General features: G+C 51.4%; 1 protein-coding gene across 3 annotated transcripts; it reads left to right on the top strand.

The window, feature by feature from the left end:
- The first annotated feature begins 493 nt into the window (after positions 1-493).
- On the top strand, positions 494-8,566 carry DNASE1L3 (deoxyribonuclease 1 like 3). Of its 3 annotated transcripts, XM_029996296.2 has the most exons (9): positions 509-690; positions 2,536-2,706; positions 4,408-4,496; positions 5,134-5,226; positions 5,632-5,744; positions 6,270-6,382; positions 6,738-6,895; positions 7,734-7,830; positions 8,064-8,566. In XM_029996296.2, exons 1-9 carry the CDS (start codon positions 676-678, stop codon positions 8,190-8,192), a joined length of 978 nt encoding a protein of 325 aa, XP_029852156.1. In that variant the 5' UTR covers positions 509-675; the 3' UTR covers positions 8,193-8,566. The 3 variants fall into 3 exon arrangements, with proteins under 3 accessions (XP_029852157.1, XP_029852156.1, XP_029852158.1); XM_029996297.2 differs by lacking the exon at positions 2,536-2,706 and having other exon boundaries at positions 494-690; XM_029996298.2 differs by lacking the exons at positions 509-690; positions 2,536-2,706; positions 4,408-4,496 and adding an exon at positions 4,813-5,029.
- The last annotated feature ends 8,744 nt before the right edge of the window (positions 8,567-17,310 follow it).

The raw sequence follows: 17,310 nt of genomic DNA, 5'->3' as shown, positions 1-17,310 counted from the left end.
GGATACATCCCACCCCATCCATCCCTCAGCACTTTCCTGAGAGTGGAAAGATGACAGAGGGCTGAACTGCTGCTCCAGAGGCACCCGCCAGCCACAGCCCTTATAACGCCCAGCGCAGGCTGTCAGCAAAGCTTGGCTGAAGGACCCTCAGGAGGAGCGGGCAGGGCCTGGCAGCACCTACTCGCTGCTCTAAGCTCTTACCCAAGATGGCTTTGGCATTGCCGGCAGCCTCGTCACCTGCCTCTTCTCCCCTGGGAGTGGGGAGAGGCTGAGGAGGGGCTTTATTGGTGAAAATCTCGCAGGTGCTGCTCAGTAGGACATGGCACCTGTCACCCAGCATCATTCCGAGTAGGGGCAAAAACCCAACCCAGGTTGGTTTCACCAGCAGCTTCACCCCTCTTGTGCAAGACCAGGACAGCCCTGAACTGGCAGGGTTCATGAGCCCACACCGAGCAGGTTTTATGGCCCGATAAGGAGCAAAGAGTACATGCACAGAAAGTGCAGTAAACAGAGAGATAAAGCGGTGCAGAAAGGAGCGTGAGCTCCCCATGTCCCCACCGCAGGTCGCCTTGCTGCTGCCTGTCCCTGCGGAGGGTGGCTCTGCCTGTCCCGCTGATAACGCCTGGGGTGAAGGGGAAAGGGGAGGCTGATAAACAAGCAGTCCCAGGGACAAACATGGCATCAACAAAGGTGGGTCCCTGCGGTTCAGGGTTAGAGGCCCTCATAGGCACCACAAAAAACATTTGCTTTTTGATGCCAGGGTAGCCAAAGCGAGCCTGTTTTTTGGGGGGGAGCTCTGGGTTTTGATGACTCTGACCCCGAGGCTGCAGCAGCCATCACAAGCCCTTGGCTCACGCTACGCTTCTAGCAAGGTCAGGCGGGAGATTTACAACCCCTATAGCTGTCGCTTTCCCTCCCTCTTTATTAGTTTCCTCCAGAACCTGTCCTGCCCGAGGCTGGCTCATTAGAGACCCAGCGGAGAGAAAGCACTGTACCACCCTGGTATTTCGGGGGGTCGCATGCCTGCTCCCCAAGTATCTGTGTTTATTAGCAAGCACCAGGGCAGCATGGTGGCACACCTCTCGCTAGCAGCAATTGCTTCAAGTCCCTGTCTAGCCAAAATAGATTTGCGGTGCCCATCCCTGCGCTTGTCGCACGCACCCTGGAGAGCTGTGGCTGCCTCCCCAGCAAAACCTGGATCTCACTGCTTTCAGCTGTGCCGCATTTTTGGGAGCCCCAGCATGTGCTGTGTTTTGTGCCAGCTCCACCTGACCCCGTTTAATTGATTTAGACAGTGTTGGGAGCCATGCACTGGTGCTTCTGGATCTAGATCCGTATGGGTGGCTGTGCAGGCAGGGCAGCAGGGTGCAAGCAGGCAGCGCGGCTGTTCTCAGGAAAAGCAGGGAGGATGAGAAAGCACCCTGTAAGCACAGGGGAAAAAATCCAAGACACTTAAAGACACCATTTAGCCTGACTTCTTGTTACACCTCCCGCCGTTATACCTGATTGGGGGCCAACAAACGTGTCTCTGGTTGAGGGCTGGCACATGGCAGAGGAGTAAGGGAGGATGGGGGATGGTTTCCCTGCAAAAGCCATCCCGGTGTGACCAAGCCATCCGGCTGCAGCGTCCTCACTCGAGCATCGTCTTGGCCAAACTTGTGTGTCCCCTTCCACCACGCAGCACGAGCCAGACCCACGTGCACACACCTCGGGTCACTAACCTGAGACTGCCGTGATGGGGACACTTGGCCGGGAGTTTGGGGGGCAGTGCTGGGGGCATCACGTACCTTCCCACAGCTGCACTGTGGTGGCTGAGCCAGCGGGCCCCGTTAGCTGTGGGCAAACAAACGTGGCTGTCCCAGAGCAGGGCCCGTGGCAGCTCTGGGCGAAGGGAGAAGTGGATAAAAGCAGATAGCCTGGGGCGACGGATGGTTCATTGTTTTCTCACAGCGTGACTTTCTGACCACCGTGAAAACAGAACAAAACACGGACATGGTCAAAGCCTGTGTCCAGGGTGTCCCACCACCATCACCTTTCGCTGGGGCTTCTGATGCCCACCAGGGCTCCTGGTGCCCAACACTGGTGCCCTCCAGAAACTCTCCTCTCCCCACTGCTGCTTCCCAGACCCTTTCACCATCTGCCCCATCCTGACTCTCCTGGTCTTGACCTCTTGCCTGGGGCGGCCCAGGGATCCTGGTCCTGGCCCAGCATTGCCCGGGGTGGTCCTGGCTGGTGCCCAGGCATGGCAGGCATCCCACAGCAGGTCCCTCCCTGTGGGGAGGGATGCTGGTGTCTGGCAGAGCAGTTGCTCCTCCAGGATGGGGAGGTTGGCTTGGAGGAGCAGGTTTTGCCCCAAGGCAGGAGTTCAAAGTCTCCATGCTGCTTTGTGCTGGGAGATGGAAATGAGGGAAAGGAGGAAATGGCAATTCCTGTTCACGTTCGTAATCGACACAGCTGACTGCTCAGTTTAACCTCCCAGTTGGCCGCAGAGGGACGGATGCACAAACACACACACACGCACATATATATTTATAGGCATACTCGCAGCAACTCATTTTGTCCAAGTCCCTGAAGATGTTGCTCTTCATCTTGCTTTCGCTCGTCAATTTCAACCCATCTCTGAGCCTAAAAATCTGCTCCTTCAATGTAAGGTCTTTTGGAGAAACTAAAATAGCCAGACCTGAAGTCGTCGATGCTGTGGTAAAGGTACGTTCATTTGCCTGGATGAGACAGACATTGAGCTTTGTGAGGATTTCTTAGCTGCATAATCTTGCACTTTATTTATCTTCTCACAGTTGAATTTCAAGCAAAAAAAAAAAAAAGAATAATTTAAATAATTCTATACTCCTAAAGTAAAAATCAGCCTGTGGTTGTGTAGTATGTTTGCTGTTATTTTAGCCTGCATGGGAATACAACAGAAACAACATTTGCTGTTTCCTTTGGAAGTGGAGTTAGAAAAGGAGGAAAACCTCTGTGGACAGTAAAAATAATTTTCACTTTGAATCCACAGAGCTTCATTTTGTGATACATTATTTACCTTGCTTGTGTGCTAATTATTCTGAAATATTCTTGTCTAATTAAATGTATTCTCAGGACAGCAGAGAGTATCACATTAGAGTGTGGTACAAAATGGAAAAGCCTGATTACTAATTTATGTAAACAAACCCTCACCCTCAGGCTTCCTCTGCAGCAACTGAAGATAACTCAGCTTTTTAAAAGAACCATGTTTTGGACTTACAGCTTTTGTAAGTTCCCTCCGAGATGCCGCAGTAACAGAGGACGCGGTGTTTGGTGTTAGCAGGGTGGCTGTGCGTGCCGAACGGCAGCAGTGAGGAATGCCACCATTTAGTTGGGTTTTAATCCTTTCATTACAAACAGCTGGAGAAGAGGGGTTTGCCGGGGTTTGCATTTCTGGACCATCCTTCCTATACCGTCAGCAATATATACCAAATTATGAGCAAACTTCTATAAGTTTCAGGGGGCAAAAGGGGGCTTTTTTCACATGAGTATCACCCACAAATTTCAAAGAGCAACAAAACCGGGGTCAGAAGGAAGCCCCCCGAGCATGCTGGGCTGCGGAGTGAGTTGGGCTTTCCCATGGGGAATCCCAGCGCCGGCCGCAGGAGCTGAGCCAGGCTGGGACAGCCTCCCCCCCTCTCCCAGCACCCTGCGGCTCCTCTGCAGTGCTGAGCCCACAGGTGCCAGGACCCTGTTTTCAGGCCGGGGGGCACTTTGGGCTCTACGGGCTATTTCAGAGGGGTCTGCAACAGATGACTGGGACGGGCGAACGCAGACAGCACACGCGCCTTTCGGAAGGCACGGCAGAGCAGTAGGACCTTAGGGGTATATACACCAGAAAAAGGATGGAAGCCGTTGCAGTGGACTGATGATAGATGCAAACCGGCTCTCCTCGATGCCCCCCAAATCTGCTACTACCATCCGGACACCCAGTGAGTTGGGATGCTTGCGCGCAGCACTGGGCCGAAGCAGAGAAGAAAATCTTCATGGAAAGGGGCAGGGAGGAGAGAAAAGCGCAACCGACCGTAGGTGGGAGGGGGGACAAGGGCTGCACCCCAGCAGTGGTGGGGGAGAGCGGGCTCGCAGCAGCGGCTCTCGTTGCCCCTTCGCCCCCACACTTCCTTCTCAGGAGCGGGCACAGAAGTTTTTCAACAAACCCGAAACTGCTCTGCTCCCGAGTTCCCTCTCCCAGCTCCTGCGGGGGCGTGAGGCAGCTCCGAAAGCAGAAGGGCTTTGCTCCAGCCGCTGCCCCCCTCCCATGACCCCAGGCTGGGCACTGCTTCTTCCACAAAGGACTTCCCCCACATGAGTAACCACTTCTTTCTAACCTCTTTCTAATCCTCCAAAACCCACTACATGCAAACTTGCTTCTGCTCCTTCCCCTTGCAGATCATTTCTCGCTGTGACATCATGTTGCTGATGGAAATAAAGGAGAACAAGAACCGGGTTTGTCCTCTCCTGGTGGAGAAGCTCACCAGGTAAGGCGGCCACAGGCAAGTAGGCAAATATTGGGAAAGATGCTTGGCAAGAGCCCGTGCTCTGCTCAGCACCACCTTACTGGGGCAAAAGCTCAGGGTCTGGGCTCTGTCCCAGCTGCCGAGGAAGGACCAGGCTCTGGCAGCCTTACTGAAGGCCACAAAGCCAGCTCCAGACCTCTGTAGGATATGTGTTTTTAAATCAAAATAACCAGGTTAGATTCAATTTGTTAAAGATTAATTCTCAAAAGAAAACAGAAGGGAGGGACAGGCCCTCATCTGGCTAGCATCGGGCTGCGGCAGGGCAGCTGCCTTTCTGCAGGGTTAGGAATTGCTTTAGATTGGGGATTGCCTGTCTGGACTGACAGTCCGGAGGAAAGAGCAGCATATGCCTGGCTGGACGTGAGACCCAGCTGAAAGAGGGAGAGAGGCCGCAACAAGCGGGGAGGGGGTAGGATGAAAGAGCCAGCGATGGAGCACAGGTCCAGACCACAGGTCCCGAGAAGGGTTTATTTTCTCTACCACCTGCCTCTGAGGTCAGTCAGGCAATGTCCCATACCCTTGGGCACGGGCAAAATTATCTCCTCCTCAGCCCCTTGTAAATACAGAAATAAACCCAGGAACACCACTTTCCTTCCAGTCAGCTGAAGGGGCCGAAGGAGGAATACAGCTGCGTGATCAGCGAGAGGCTGGGAAGGAAGAGCTACAAGGAGCAGTACGCCTTCCTCTACAGGTAAGAGAGCTGCCCTTGCCAGCCAGCCAGCCCCTTACTCTGCCCTGCCGTGTCGCAGCCCTGTAGAGGCAGACTGGACGTGGTGGTGATGGCTTTGCTCCGGGGGAGCTGGAGAGGTGCGGGCTGTGCGGGTGGGATGGGCTGTGCCCGGCTGTGGGGATCGTCCCCCTGGCTGTATCCATCCTGGCTGTGTCCATCCTGGCTGTATCCATCCTGGCTGTGTCTGTCCTGGCTGTATCCATCCTGGCTGGTCCATCCTGGCTGTGTCCATCCTGGCTGTGTCCGTCCTGGCTGTATCCATCCTGGACCATGGCCCAGGGTCCGGGTCAGAGCACGGAGTCGGTGTTAGACACATCCTGGTGAGCCACGAGCGTGACATCCCCTATCCTGTTTATTCTGCTGCAGGCAACATCTGATATCGGTGAAACAAACCTACCAGTACCCTGACACCCAGCCTGGGGACGAGGATGCCTTCTCCAGAGAGCCCTTCATCATCTGGTTCCAGTCACCAAAAACCGGTGAGATGTTTCGGAAACAAATTGTTCTCCCACCAACGAGTCTCACAGAGCAAGACAGTGCCGGCTGGCCCCAAGCGTGTGGTGGGGGCAGGCGAAAGGGGCCGCATCCTGACCCCACGCTGCATTTCCTTACAAGAGCAGCATTTTGCCTTTGGGGCCGTCGCCTCCAGCGTCGCCCGCAGGCCAGCACACGCCGCAGCCCCGGGAAAGCCTCTGCCGCGGTGGTTTGGCAGACGCGCCCCATGCCGCTGGCACGGCCGCGGGAGCAGCTACTGCCGCGGGTGCCAGAGCAGGGCTTGCCTTGCCCTCACGCAGCACCTCACCGCGTCGCAGCTCAGCCTCGGCTGGGCGGCTGGTGGGGAGCGCTGTGCAATTACACAGCAATCGCCTCTGATCCACGGCCAGAACGGAAGCTGTTTCTTCTTCAGAAAAACCTTCTTGCTTCCAAGTCAGTCTCTGTTTCTTTGTGATTCATTGTGTGTTTAACCATTACATTTTTTCCTGTTCCTTTGCCTTGTTTTTAAGCTGTCAAAGAGTTTGCTATAATCCCTCTGCACACCACACCGGAGACAGCAGTACGGGAGATTGATGAGCTCTATGATGTGTATTTAGACGTAAAACAGCACTGGAAAACCGAGGTTAGTTGACACATCTATGTAACTGAGTCACCTGGCATGCTATTCGCTATTCACAGCCTGATAGCCTTAAAACCATTGATAACAAGCCCCAGATTTTGAGTATCTTTCTGACGTATTTTAATTGAGTTCTCCACATTTTAATTGGTAAACTTGATCTCCCAATAAAACTGCTCTTTTATCAGCATGCCTTGGTAGCGCGCCCAGCAGAAAGGAGAAGCCGCACTGCACTCAGTAAGAGCTTGCTATCTGAGCTGTATGGGCTATTGGGAGCATCTGTTGACCCTAAAAGTCCTTGCCGGTCTTCTTTTGAAAAGCTGACCTCATGATTACTTTTGAAAATCCTCCTACCTTCCAGAACTTCATCTTCTTGGGGGACTTTAATGCTGGATGTAGCTACGTTCCCCAAAAGCAGTGGAAGAACATCCGGCTGAGGACTTACTCTGAATTCGTCTGGCTAATCGGTGACAAAAATGACACTACGGTGAAGATAAGCACAAGTTGCCCGTATGACAGGTAAAGGGTTCACTGTCAAACCGTTCCCTGTTTACGACTTTCTGAGAAAAAAAAAATATATGGAAAGGTGTCAGTGACTGTCAGATAAAGCAAACGTGCATGAGGCCTTGAAAGATAAAACAGTGTCCAGGGGGAAATGAGATCTGAATACTTACAGTCAGGAGCTTAGGTGGAGATAAATGACAGGCAATTATGCAGCACTTCTCATCTGCAGGGAGCCCTGCAGACACCCAGACAGAAGGTGCTGCTGCCTCCTCCGTGCCGGCTTTGCGCCATGGTTTTTGCTCTTGCATTTGTAATTTGGATTGACAAATGCAAAGTCTGGTTCTGCTCAGGAGGTGGGATGCCTCGCCTTCCCCGGCCACGTGGCAAGTCCTGCTGCTACTTGCGGCTCCCTCAGCAGGGACAATAAATACATTGGCTTATTAGAGCCCAGAGTAAGTCAACGCTTAAACCTCTTGCAGAACAAGCTTCTGGATCAAAGCAGGACTTCACTAAGACTCCAGTCATTGGTGTCCTATGATTTTTGTATCCATCCAAAGTACGGCTTGAGCTTTGCAGCACTGTTGGGGTGGGTTTAGATACAAGTCATTTAATATTGGCTTCCAAGGCCAAAGGACACCAAGATATTTAGGTGCCTCACTGCCAAGAAAAGCTATCAGCCAAACTCAGCAGAAAGCAGGTGCTGGCATCCCTGAGTAGGCAGGCCATGGCTAAGGACAAACCATACGTAGCTGTGACTCCATCAACGCCACCTCCCTGGCCACCAGCTCGGTGCAGTGAGGTGGCTGCTGGTCGGGCACCCCGTAACAGCACCCCATTCCCTTGCTCCTTGCAGGATCGTGGTCAGCGGGCAGAAGCTCATCCAGGCCATCATGCCACACTCTGTCAACATCTTTGATTTCCAGAAGGACTTTCAGATGACTGAGGAGCAGGTAGGCACAGCACGGCCTCTCCAGCAGTGGGACAAGGGCTAACAGAGGAGCACAAAGCCTATGGTATCCAGGCAGTTTTGAACATGGTCTTGTCCATAAAACCACTGCATCCTCCCGAAGGGATGCAATGCTCACATTGCACCTCCCCACCGTGGTGGTGAAACCTCCTGGCACTGGGTTTGGAAAGAGCACGGGTGACCAGCTCCCAACCCCTCTGTGCCCTTGTCTTGCAGGCGCTGGGGGTGAGTGACCACTTCCCAGTAGAGTTTGAGTTAAAACCAAAAGGTGGTTTCTTCAACTGGCTGAAATCGCAGTTTTCAAAGAAGAGGAGACCAAGAAAGAGCCGCCACTCAAGGTCATGAGCATGCTGAGTCATGGCGTGGAAATGCACGGATGCCGATAGATCTTGTAGAAGACTAGTGTAGATATACTCACAGCAAGTGCAATATTTAGTGGAAAAAAAACGATTATTTGTTAAAGTTCAAGTATTTTGGGTAAGAAGGCAAATTTTACCTTCAGGTTATCTTCCTCATTGTATGCAAAAATAAATCAGCTAGAAGCACCGTACTATACTTACTGCACTGATCACAAATGTAAGGAGCTACTGCAAGGGTAAAATACTTGTGCGTGCTTTATCTGTAACACCTGAAGGGCAGGGATCTCCACGCATTCCTGTGGGCTCTGGACTTCTGCCATTCCTCTGCAGGGGCAGAAGGATTAAAAGGACCTTTCTGCATCATGTGTGTGCGTGTGCATGCTTCAGAGCTGCAACTGGCAGGACACAGGTCTGCGGTGATTTGCAATGTAAAACGTTGCTGAACTTAATTTGCTCAGTGTGGGCTTGAAACTGCTCACAGCATCAAGGGCTTGGGGAAGGACAAAAATTAAAGACAGAGGGACAGGCGGTGAGAGCCCCTTTTCTGCACTTTTCGAGCCAGGAGCAGCAGGAAGAGAGCGCTGGTGGTTCTCAGCTCTGCCTGCCTGTCAGCCGCCGTCACCCTGCCTGCAAACCTCAGGTGAGAAGTCCTGCGGATCCCAGGTGACAGCGCTGCCAACAGAGAGTGTCATAAAAGTTACATTAAAATCTGATTTCAGCATCCTGACGTGGAAGTGAGCTGCATCTCCTCCTGCAAAAAAAACCTCCATGGCAGCCTAAAGTTCTCCAACGAACCAGACTTTAACGATGATTATTTAACATAGTGGTGCAGCGATCCGTTTTCTCAGCTCAGCCCACAGGCTGTATTTAGTGCAAACCAAACCCTGTCACACAGATGGCATCTGCAAAGTGAGAATAATCCAACTGTTCGTAGAGGTAAATATTCATCTCCCTTCTTCAACGCTCCCCGATTTGGCTGCTGACACGGCAGGGAGGGCTAGCGAACGAGATAGGCTTTTAGGGGAGGAAAACAGTTTGGCCTTTGCAAAACTCACTGTCTGGGGAGAAAGAATTTGAGGAAAGAAACTCAATTGAGGGATTATCATCCTGGGGGAGGGGCGTGCAGGGCAGGCAACAAATCCTCTGACTTTCAGTAGCAATTAATCTTGAAACGATACAGCATTTCATAAGCTCCCTTGCTTATACTCCAGTCAAGGCAAAAGGAAAGAGCCTGATTTAGAACAAATATTTACATTGGGATTTTTATAGAAATGCCACTGTCTGGCTGACAGCAGCGATGGTTCATGTGAAGGCTGAAATCAGTCTAAGTATCTGGCCTCATGTCTTAGTCCTACATAAGTCCCTACTCTTTCCTGGCTTTCAGAAAGAAGCAGTGCACAAAGGAATAAATCACACTCCAGGAAAGAAATAACGGATACATTTAAACATGAAAAATATGTAATTACGACTAAGTTTTACTGAAAATCTTTGTCCTTCTTTGTGACATTAAATATAATCCTTTACCCAACATTTGAAGCTAAGAGATGTGGCCAGAGAGTAGCTGCTGCAGCAGCTGCAGCCTCGGGCATGATGTTAGTGGCTGTCAGTCTAGAGATGCTATTGCAGAGAGACTGACCGTTTGACCGGCAGAGAGACATCTTAATGCAAAATCATGCTCCTCTGTGGAGAGCTGGGATGCACTTTTGTGGGACTCAAAGCAGACAGCATCTGTGGCTGGTTCATAATGTTTGATAGGGGCCAGGAGGTGTCCAAACCTCAAATAGTCAGCACAGTCGGTCTCTATAGATATTCCTGTGTTTATTCCATGCATTCATTAGACAATATTATAATTACATCCTGAAATGTTTAACAGTTCATGTCATCTCTAGATTTCCCCCCCCCAGGGGATCATTACCCAGTTGTCCCAACTGCAAAGGGGTTTTTAAGTTGTCCCAGCTTGCACGAGCCTCAATGTATTCTGCAGCCAGAACAAAGTTTCTCTTTCAATCAATGAGGCTTCTTGAGCTTGATTTACGATCAAACAGAAGTTTTACACTGGGAATCCAAAATGGCCTGGAGAGACTTTGTCTCATACAAGCCAGGTCTCAGATCATGGCTGGGAGAGAAACAAAGAGGCTCTTCAGAAGCTGAAAACTGTTTCCTCCACAGCAGCCCTGGCCAGGTGAGAACAGAGAGCAGATAGGGTTCAGCTGAACAAAAAGTGCTGAGACACCCCAAACCCTCAGGTTTGGCTCCTTGGGAAGCCCTTCTCCAATGCATGATGCTGGAGGCATCCTCGCTTCCCACAGACCTGAGGTATCCACCACCCCCCAGAGACCCCCCTCCCCAGCCCCACGGGAGGTCCCTGCTGCCCTGCACCGGGGATGGGGCCAGGGCTGCCCCTCGCCCTGCAGAAACCCACGTAAGTATGGTTTTTGCTGCCCTGGGGGAGCGAGTCCCTTGGCAGGGAACCCCCCAGGAACCCACCGCAGCAGCCTGAGGCAGGACTGCCATTTCTCCAGAGCCTCCATCATCTCCACTGGCTAGGTTTGTCCACCCGCACCTCGGACTCATCTGAAGAGGGCTCGTGTCCTCTTCCTGGCCCTGGCACTGCTCCCCACTAACCCTGGAGGGCCCCGACACCTCTGTGCCTGTGCCGCAGGATGAGAGACCCTTTGGACCCAGGCAAGGCCCTACATACCTCCTTTTGCCTCCTTTTAGGTACTGGCAGCAATGAGGACACAGGAGAGCTAGTACAAACCCCCCCAGGGACCCACCTGGCTTGTTTGTTTGGGGTCTGTACATCCCCAGACACAGACTGGTGGAGCATGCACTGTGATTGAACATGCAGCATTAGGGGAACATTAAAAAATTATATATAAACCTTCATCAATCAAACACGCTGGGATGTGCCGTTTAACAAACTGCATGGAAGGACAGGGGTCAGCAGGACCAGGGACTGTCCCCTCTGCATCACAGCAAGTGTCCCCAGCTCTTAAGCCCTTTGGCATGGCAATACCCATGTGTACCACAGCCTCTCTTATTTAGGTTTACATCTACGTTTGTTTTGCCTTCCTGAAAGTTTAACTGTGCACAAATAAACACAGACACAAGCAATTCAAGCCTCAACACCCTCCAAAGCTCCCGCTGCTTCCCCGCCATGTGGGCAATGGGCGAACAGAAGCAGGTGCCAAAGCCACCACTGACGGGGTTTGGGCTGGGACCTGTCTGCACCCTGTATCTGGACATACAGACGTACACATCTACAGGTGCACGACCACTTGCAGGTGTGCAGCAAGCAATTGAGCTGCAGCCCCGAGAAAGACTGTGTTGCGCTATCGCACTGCAGGACTGGTAGCACTGATAGCAATATCAAAGACAGAAAAATCAAAGAGCCTACCAGCACGGGACTACCAAAAGCAGCAGTTGGTCCGAGCCTGGCTGTTTCCTGGCTCCCTGGGCATCTGGAGGGATCGTGGGGAGAAGCTCGGTGCCCCAGGCTGGACTTGGCCGCTCACTGATGGAGCATCTGCTGCAGAAAAGGACCGAGAGCAGAGCAGGGACTCCCTGGGCAGTGCTCGCATGGCACCCGCGGGGAGCTTGTTTTCAATCTCCCTGTAGCGGAGTGCTCGGTGGTCCCTGGTAGGGCTTTTCTCTGCCAAGCAAGCCAAGGAGATAGCAAGCAGAAGCTGAAGACAGCAGTCATCTTTTCCCTGCCTTTATTCAAAATGGAAAACAATGTGAAAATTCACTGTTGGTTTTTTTTCCCTCCACCTATGGGTCATTAAAAGTATTTCCTCAACCTCTGTCAGCCCCTTGCCCAGGATAACGCAGGTTTCTCCCTCTGCAAGGGCATCCAGCCACCCCGCCGTGCGGGGCCGCGCACGCATTAAATATTATTAGGGCCCCCTCTGGTGGCACCGCTATAAATCCAGCATCGGGCCGGGGGGGGGTGTCCCCGCCGTATTTAGACCCAGACGCCCCAGCACAGCCGGCAAACCCAGCTCCGGCAAGGAAACACGATTCCAGCCTTAGCTGGGAGCTCATGGATCTGCGTTCCCGTACGCGTCTCTAGACAAACCTTTTCTTATTCCCTGTCGAGAGCCGGCAAAGCATCCCTGGTCTCGCTGTGTCTGTAAATGAGTTTTGCAACAAAAAAGGTAGCACGGTTTTTTGCTCCAGGCCTGTTTATTCATTGCCCACAGTTATTTAACTAGGAAACATGCTGCTATGACCTTTACAAGATTGCCCTGCTTGCAGGCAGCAGCTCCCAGGACCAGGTAGGTGCTGGCAGGTTACGGGGCACATCCCCCCGGGGGACTCCTTGGTGTCCCTTGCCATACCTGCACCAAGAGCATCAGGGCAGCTGGTTTAGCCCACCAGCGATCACAGCCTTTCCAGTCTGCTCGACCCCTCGGGACCTCTTTCAGCAACTCCGCTTCTGCCCTTTGGTGGTTTGTACCCGGTTTGCCGCTCCAGCACCAGCGCGACCATCCCCTCCGTGCCGTGCCCGCCTGGGGCAAATGCCGCCAACCCCCTTCTCTGGTGCTGGGGGAAACTGCAATTTGGATCAGGGGCTCTTTCTGCAACCCCTGGGGCCAGATTTATTCCACGTTCCTCTCCACCGTCCCAAGGATTAAGCGACACAACCTCTCCGCTATCACGTGGTATAAAACTATGAACGCCCTTTCTGTGCGCTCCGGTTTTCTAGCTGGTGCGAAAACCAAGGTTAAATACATTGAAATGTGTCATTTTAAATGTAGTGCCTCAGCTGTTAGTGTTTGCAGGGTATTTTCTGTTAGTCAGGAGACAGATTTATAGGAATTAATTTCCATATTGGCAAAGTAACCAGAAACTTCCCTGAAAAATTCTGCAAATGCTGGCATTTGAGACGTGCCCACTTTCTGTGCGTCGCAGCTGGGAGGAGGGCCTGACCCCAGCCATTTTCAGTGAAGCCAGATGCAAAATCTCACCCTCCCCCCCCAAAATACCCTAGCAGGACGTCACTGTCAGAAAGAAATACCCTCCCAGCAAGGCCAGCTCTTCCACAGGGCTCAAAGGATTCACAGGCTTCCAGCTAAGCACGGATGTAAATATTTGCAGTACCAAGGTCCTGCAGAAAGGCAGTTCATCACAGAAAAGAGCTGTCAAACATACCTCTAGGTCCCACTAAATTATATTTTGCCTATCAATTTTTTTAAAAATCACATATATTAGCCTTTCATTCATGTTATATAGAGAACGTGCTTTAAATCCTAGTCAAATTAATAGTGACATGAGCTATAAATTCAGCCTGATTTAGTGACAATGTTTTTTCTAAGTGTGCAATATAAATTCACAACTATGAAAATTAACTCTGGAAGTCTGAGAAATTCTGAAAAGCCATTTAAAAGCATTTTCCCTGGAGGTCCTGGGGAAACAGCCCCGTGCCAGAGGGAGAACTGGCAGCCGGGCTGTTTTGATAACCTTCTGCGAGAGGGACCTGCTGAATGTTAACGATTACTGCAAGCTGCAGAGAAAAAAAAATTGCTGTAGCCCATCCTGCTGCTTTCTCTCCAGCTCGGATGGAGCTGTGAAGATGTGGCACCTCACGGTGGGACGGGGATGGGAATATTTCTAAGTTACTGTAACACGGGGAAAAAATATTTTTTAAAATAAACATTTGCTTGCAGGAGTTGGGGAGTTTGATGTTGAAAGGTGTGGGTACCAGGCGGCTTTGCTCCCAGCCCGCAGCAATACGGTGGGGCTGGGTGCTCCGGCGGCACATCCTGCACTGCCGCTGGCAAAACTTCAGACGCTTCTTTCTGCTGCTCTGGATGTGGACAGGAGATATATAAAATAAGAAAAAATAAGATCCGCCAAGCCAGCTGGCACAGAGTACAGAAAAACACCTGGGGATGCTGATGGCAGCTTTGCAAGACCCTGTCCCTCCGTGTGCCAGTGGGTCCAGAGCTGTCCCTGACCTGGCAGAGGCCAAACTGGGCAACCAGTTTCGTTTGGCCCGTGGGAGAGAGCGGCGCGGCCAGCTGTCATGATAACAAATGCTTTGGAAAGAGTCTTTCTTCAAACAAATAAAAAACACTGTGTAAAAAACATTGTGCCGTTCCCTGGATTAACAGTTTCATGCAACTCAATCCCAGTTTCTGTCAAGTGATGTCTGTTTGTATGTAACCACTTCAGACAGGCTTTTCAATGTGATTAATAAACAGTTTGGTGGTTGGTTTTTTTTTAAAGAAAGAAAGGTGCATTGTCTGTACTGCAAGTACATTTTAATGTGGGGTAAAAGAAAACGAAAATAAAATCAAATCAGTTTGAAACAATTACAATTAGAAGTTAAAACTGAGTAGGAAAAAAAAGCAGGTTCTGGATTGGAAACTTCACAATCTCACTTTCCACAGACAATTAGAGGGAAAACTAATTACAGGGTTTGCATCATCTGACCAAAACCAGAGTCCTGCTTAGCAATGCAGGTGGTGGGGCTGTTGCTTATACACCCGATAAATGTCAGAGCAGCTCAGGGCTTTTCAGTGGGTGAAGGGAGATCCATTTAGGACACACAAATTACTCTGCACAGTCTCAGGCCTAGCCTGGACTGGAGACTTACTGCTGCAGTAACATCACCAGAAAAATTAAGTATACTAGATTATCTTTTTTTTTTTTTTGCATATATATATCCTCTTAAAATAATTCAAGGATTAATTTGAAATAATTTAAGATTTACTAATTTAAATAATTAAATTAATTTAAAGATACTTATCTTTAATTTATTAAAGATAACCACTCACACTGATGCTGGAAAGGGCAAAGAGGTACCGTCAGTCCCCCCTCTGCCCATGCACCCCGCGCCCAGCCCGGCCGGTCACCGAACACCCCAGCTGCCACGAGTTCACCAGCAAACCTCAGCACACGCATCATGGGGGACACAATTTACCCTATTAATAAAGCAAGGCACTTGGTGCTACACCCTAAACAATACCACCCAAGGTTTATTATATTGCAAGAAGTATATACCAGGTGACGAATGGCACAAGAACTACTTTACTGGCATGCAAGCGCTGAAGGAGAAGACCAGCTTTTGGCAGGCCCTGGATGGATCCCCTTCTCCCTTGCCTGAGGCAATGAGCCGAGCAGAAACAGCACCTTACACCTTTCCGAAGGAGCTGCACTTCAATGCCTTATTTCAAAAAGGCTGAAGCTACTTCGAAAAGCAATCCCCACACTGCTGGGGTAATGCTGGGGCAAACGATAGAGCTGGCAAAATTTAGCGCGTGCTCTGCAGCCTGGCACCAGCCAGCAGCTGGAAGCGCCCATGCCCAAGGGACCCCCCCCGAATGACGCGCAGCCAGGCACCGGAGCCCTGCAGAAGGCAGCTTTGTGCCCAGCGTGAAGGACACCCACAGCAAACTGGGACCTTTACCACTGTCAGCGCCGGACAGAGCCAGGCCTGTAACAAGCTGCCTCCCCCAGCTAACACGAGACTTCTTGCATCTTTTGTATCGGGCACAGTAAAACAAAAGGCATCCATTCACATTTGTGAGTGGTGCAGAAAGCAAGGGCGATGCTGTCAGCAGGTTTAAGTACGCTATGTGCGTGCGGAGAGGCCATCACCCACCTCGCCTCCCCCCAGGAGCAGCCTCCAAGGGGCTTCCATCAGAAGAGAAGTGGCGGATGCTCTCCTGATTGCATTTCTGTAAGAGAGCTGCACAAGACGAAATGCTATTGTCAGTTTTGAGCAACGCCCAAGTATATGAGGTATTTGCCATGCTGGCTCCAGCGATGGCCATTAGGAACAGACGGAGGCAAGGCCAGGGACACCCAGAGGGATGTGAAGAGCAAACTCCAATAGCTCCCCAAACCGAAGGAGAAGGCCAGCAGGCAGCAAATGCAGGCAAGACTCCAGGGTACGGCAGGAACAAGCGCAGCACAGGGACTGCTACAGGATGGACTTGAGCGGCGTGGAGCGAAGGACAGACTGAGTGTGCAGGTCGTAAGGAGCTCCAGCTCCAGGACATCATCTCCAAAGACCCCTTCTCCTTGCCCACCGAGATGAACAAATGCTTCTGGCATCAAAGACCACCAATACCAGACAGCGATGGGATGCTCTGGAGAGTTACCATCCCTAGGTAACTGGTGTGCCGCAGGGACTTACCTTCCACCACCCACCAAAAAATCCGGTGAACCTCCGGGAGGTGCAGTGGGTGCCGGCAGGCTTTCCTATGTGGCGGTGCCCTGACTTACGGGCTGCCCTGGCAAGGGTCCAGCTGGCTGCCGAGGGCACTGCCAGACCTAGCGAAGTGCTCGCAGGACAGTCTGGGCCAGCTGAGAAGGAATGCATGAGTTCCCAGTGAGACTCATAGGTACCAGGTGGCCAAATCCTACTGCAAACCACCACCAAGGAGACAGATTATAAACAAAGAAAAAGACCTTAAGTTCAAGCGAACTGGCAGAAAAAAAACCCCCTTCCACCGCTACAGGCAAAACAACCATGCCAGTCCTCCATAAATAATGAAGACAGTGCATCTCATACCATTGCAAGTCTACCCAGCAAGAAGCACTGAGACACCAGTAATCCGGTACACCGACACCCCAGCCCCAGAGCTGCCTGCTAAGGTGGGCACTGCAAACAGAAACCTTCGTCAAGGTGCCAAAGACCAAAAGCAGAGCACGGTGCCCCGCAAAGCACTGCTTTGTGCCCAACACAAAGTCAGTCCCCAGCTGCCAGAACCGGTGGAGTTGGTTGAACGTTGCTGCCGAAGATCATCCACGCAACCAAGTTGCACCAGAAGCTCTTCTCATCAACGCCACTGGGTGCTTGCTGACCATAGCAAGTTAATTTTTGTGGCCACCCCACAGCTGTCAGTGCCCAGGCAAGGCAGAACTGCTCCCTTGAAGCAGAGCTCAGCCTTTGCAGGAGGTAACCTCGGACAAAGTAACATTCAGGGTCCATCAACTTCACAAACAACTCCCATTAATTTCAGCTAGTGTGATTAGACTGAGACACCAAGCAGTAACAGGCAAGAGAAGGCCAGACGAGAGCAGGGTTACTGGGAAATAGGAGTTACATGGGCATGAGGCTCTCAAGGTTTACTCAACCCAAAGCTATA

This window comes from Aquila chrysaetos, chromosome 20 (genome assembly GCF_900496995.4).
Source record: "Aquila chrysaetos chrysaetos chromosome 20, bAquChr1.4, whole genome shotgun sequence".
Classification (NCBI taxonomy): domain Eukaryota; kingdom Metazoa; phylum Chordata; class Aves; order Accipitriformes; family Accipitridae; genus Aquila; species Aquila chrysaetos.
Note: the sequence above shows the minus strand (reverse complement) of the source record. Positions and strands in the feature narration are given on the sequence as shown.

What these genes read in the sequence shown, in the direction of transcription:
- DNASE1L3 (XM_029996296.2), top strand. An exon ending in ACAAGTTGCCCGTATGACAG is followed by an intron (nt 6,896 to 7,733) that starts GTAAAGGGTTCA and finishes TGCTCCTTGCAG; the next exon opens with GATCGTGGTCAGCGGGCAGA. An exon ending in TTCAGATGACTGAGGAGCAG is followed by an intron (nt 7,831 to 8,063) that starts GTAGGCACAGCA and finishes CTTGTCTTGCAG; the next exon opens with GCGCTGGGGGTGAGTGACCA.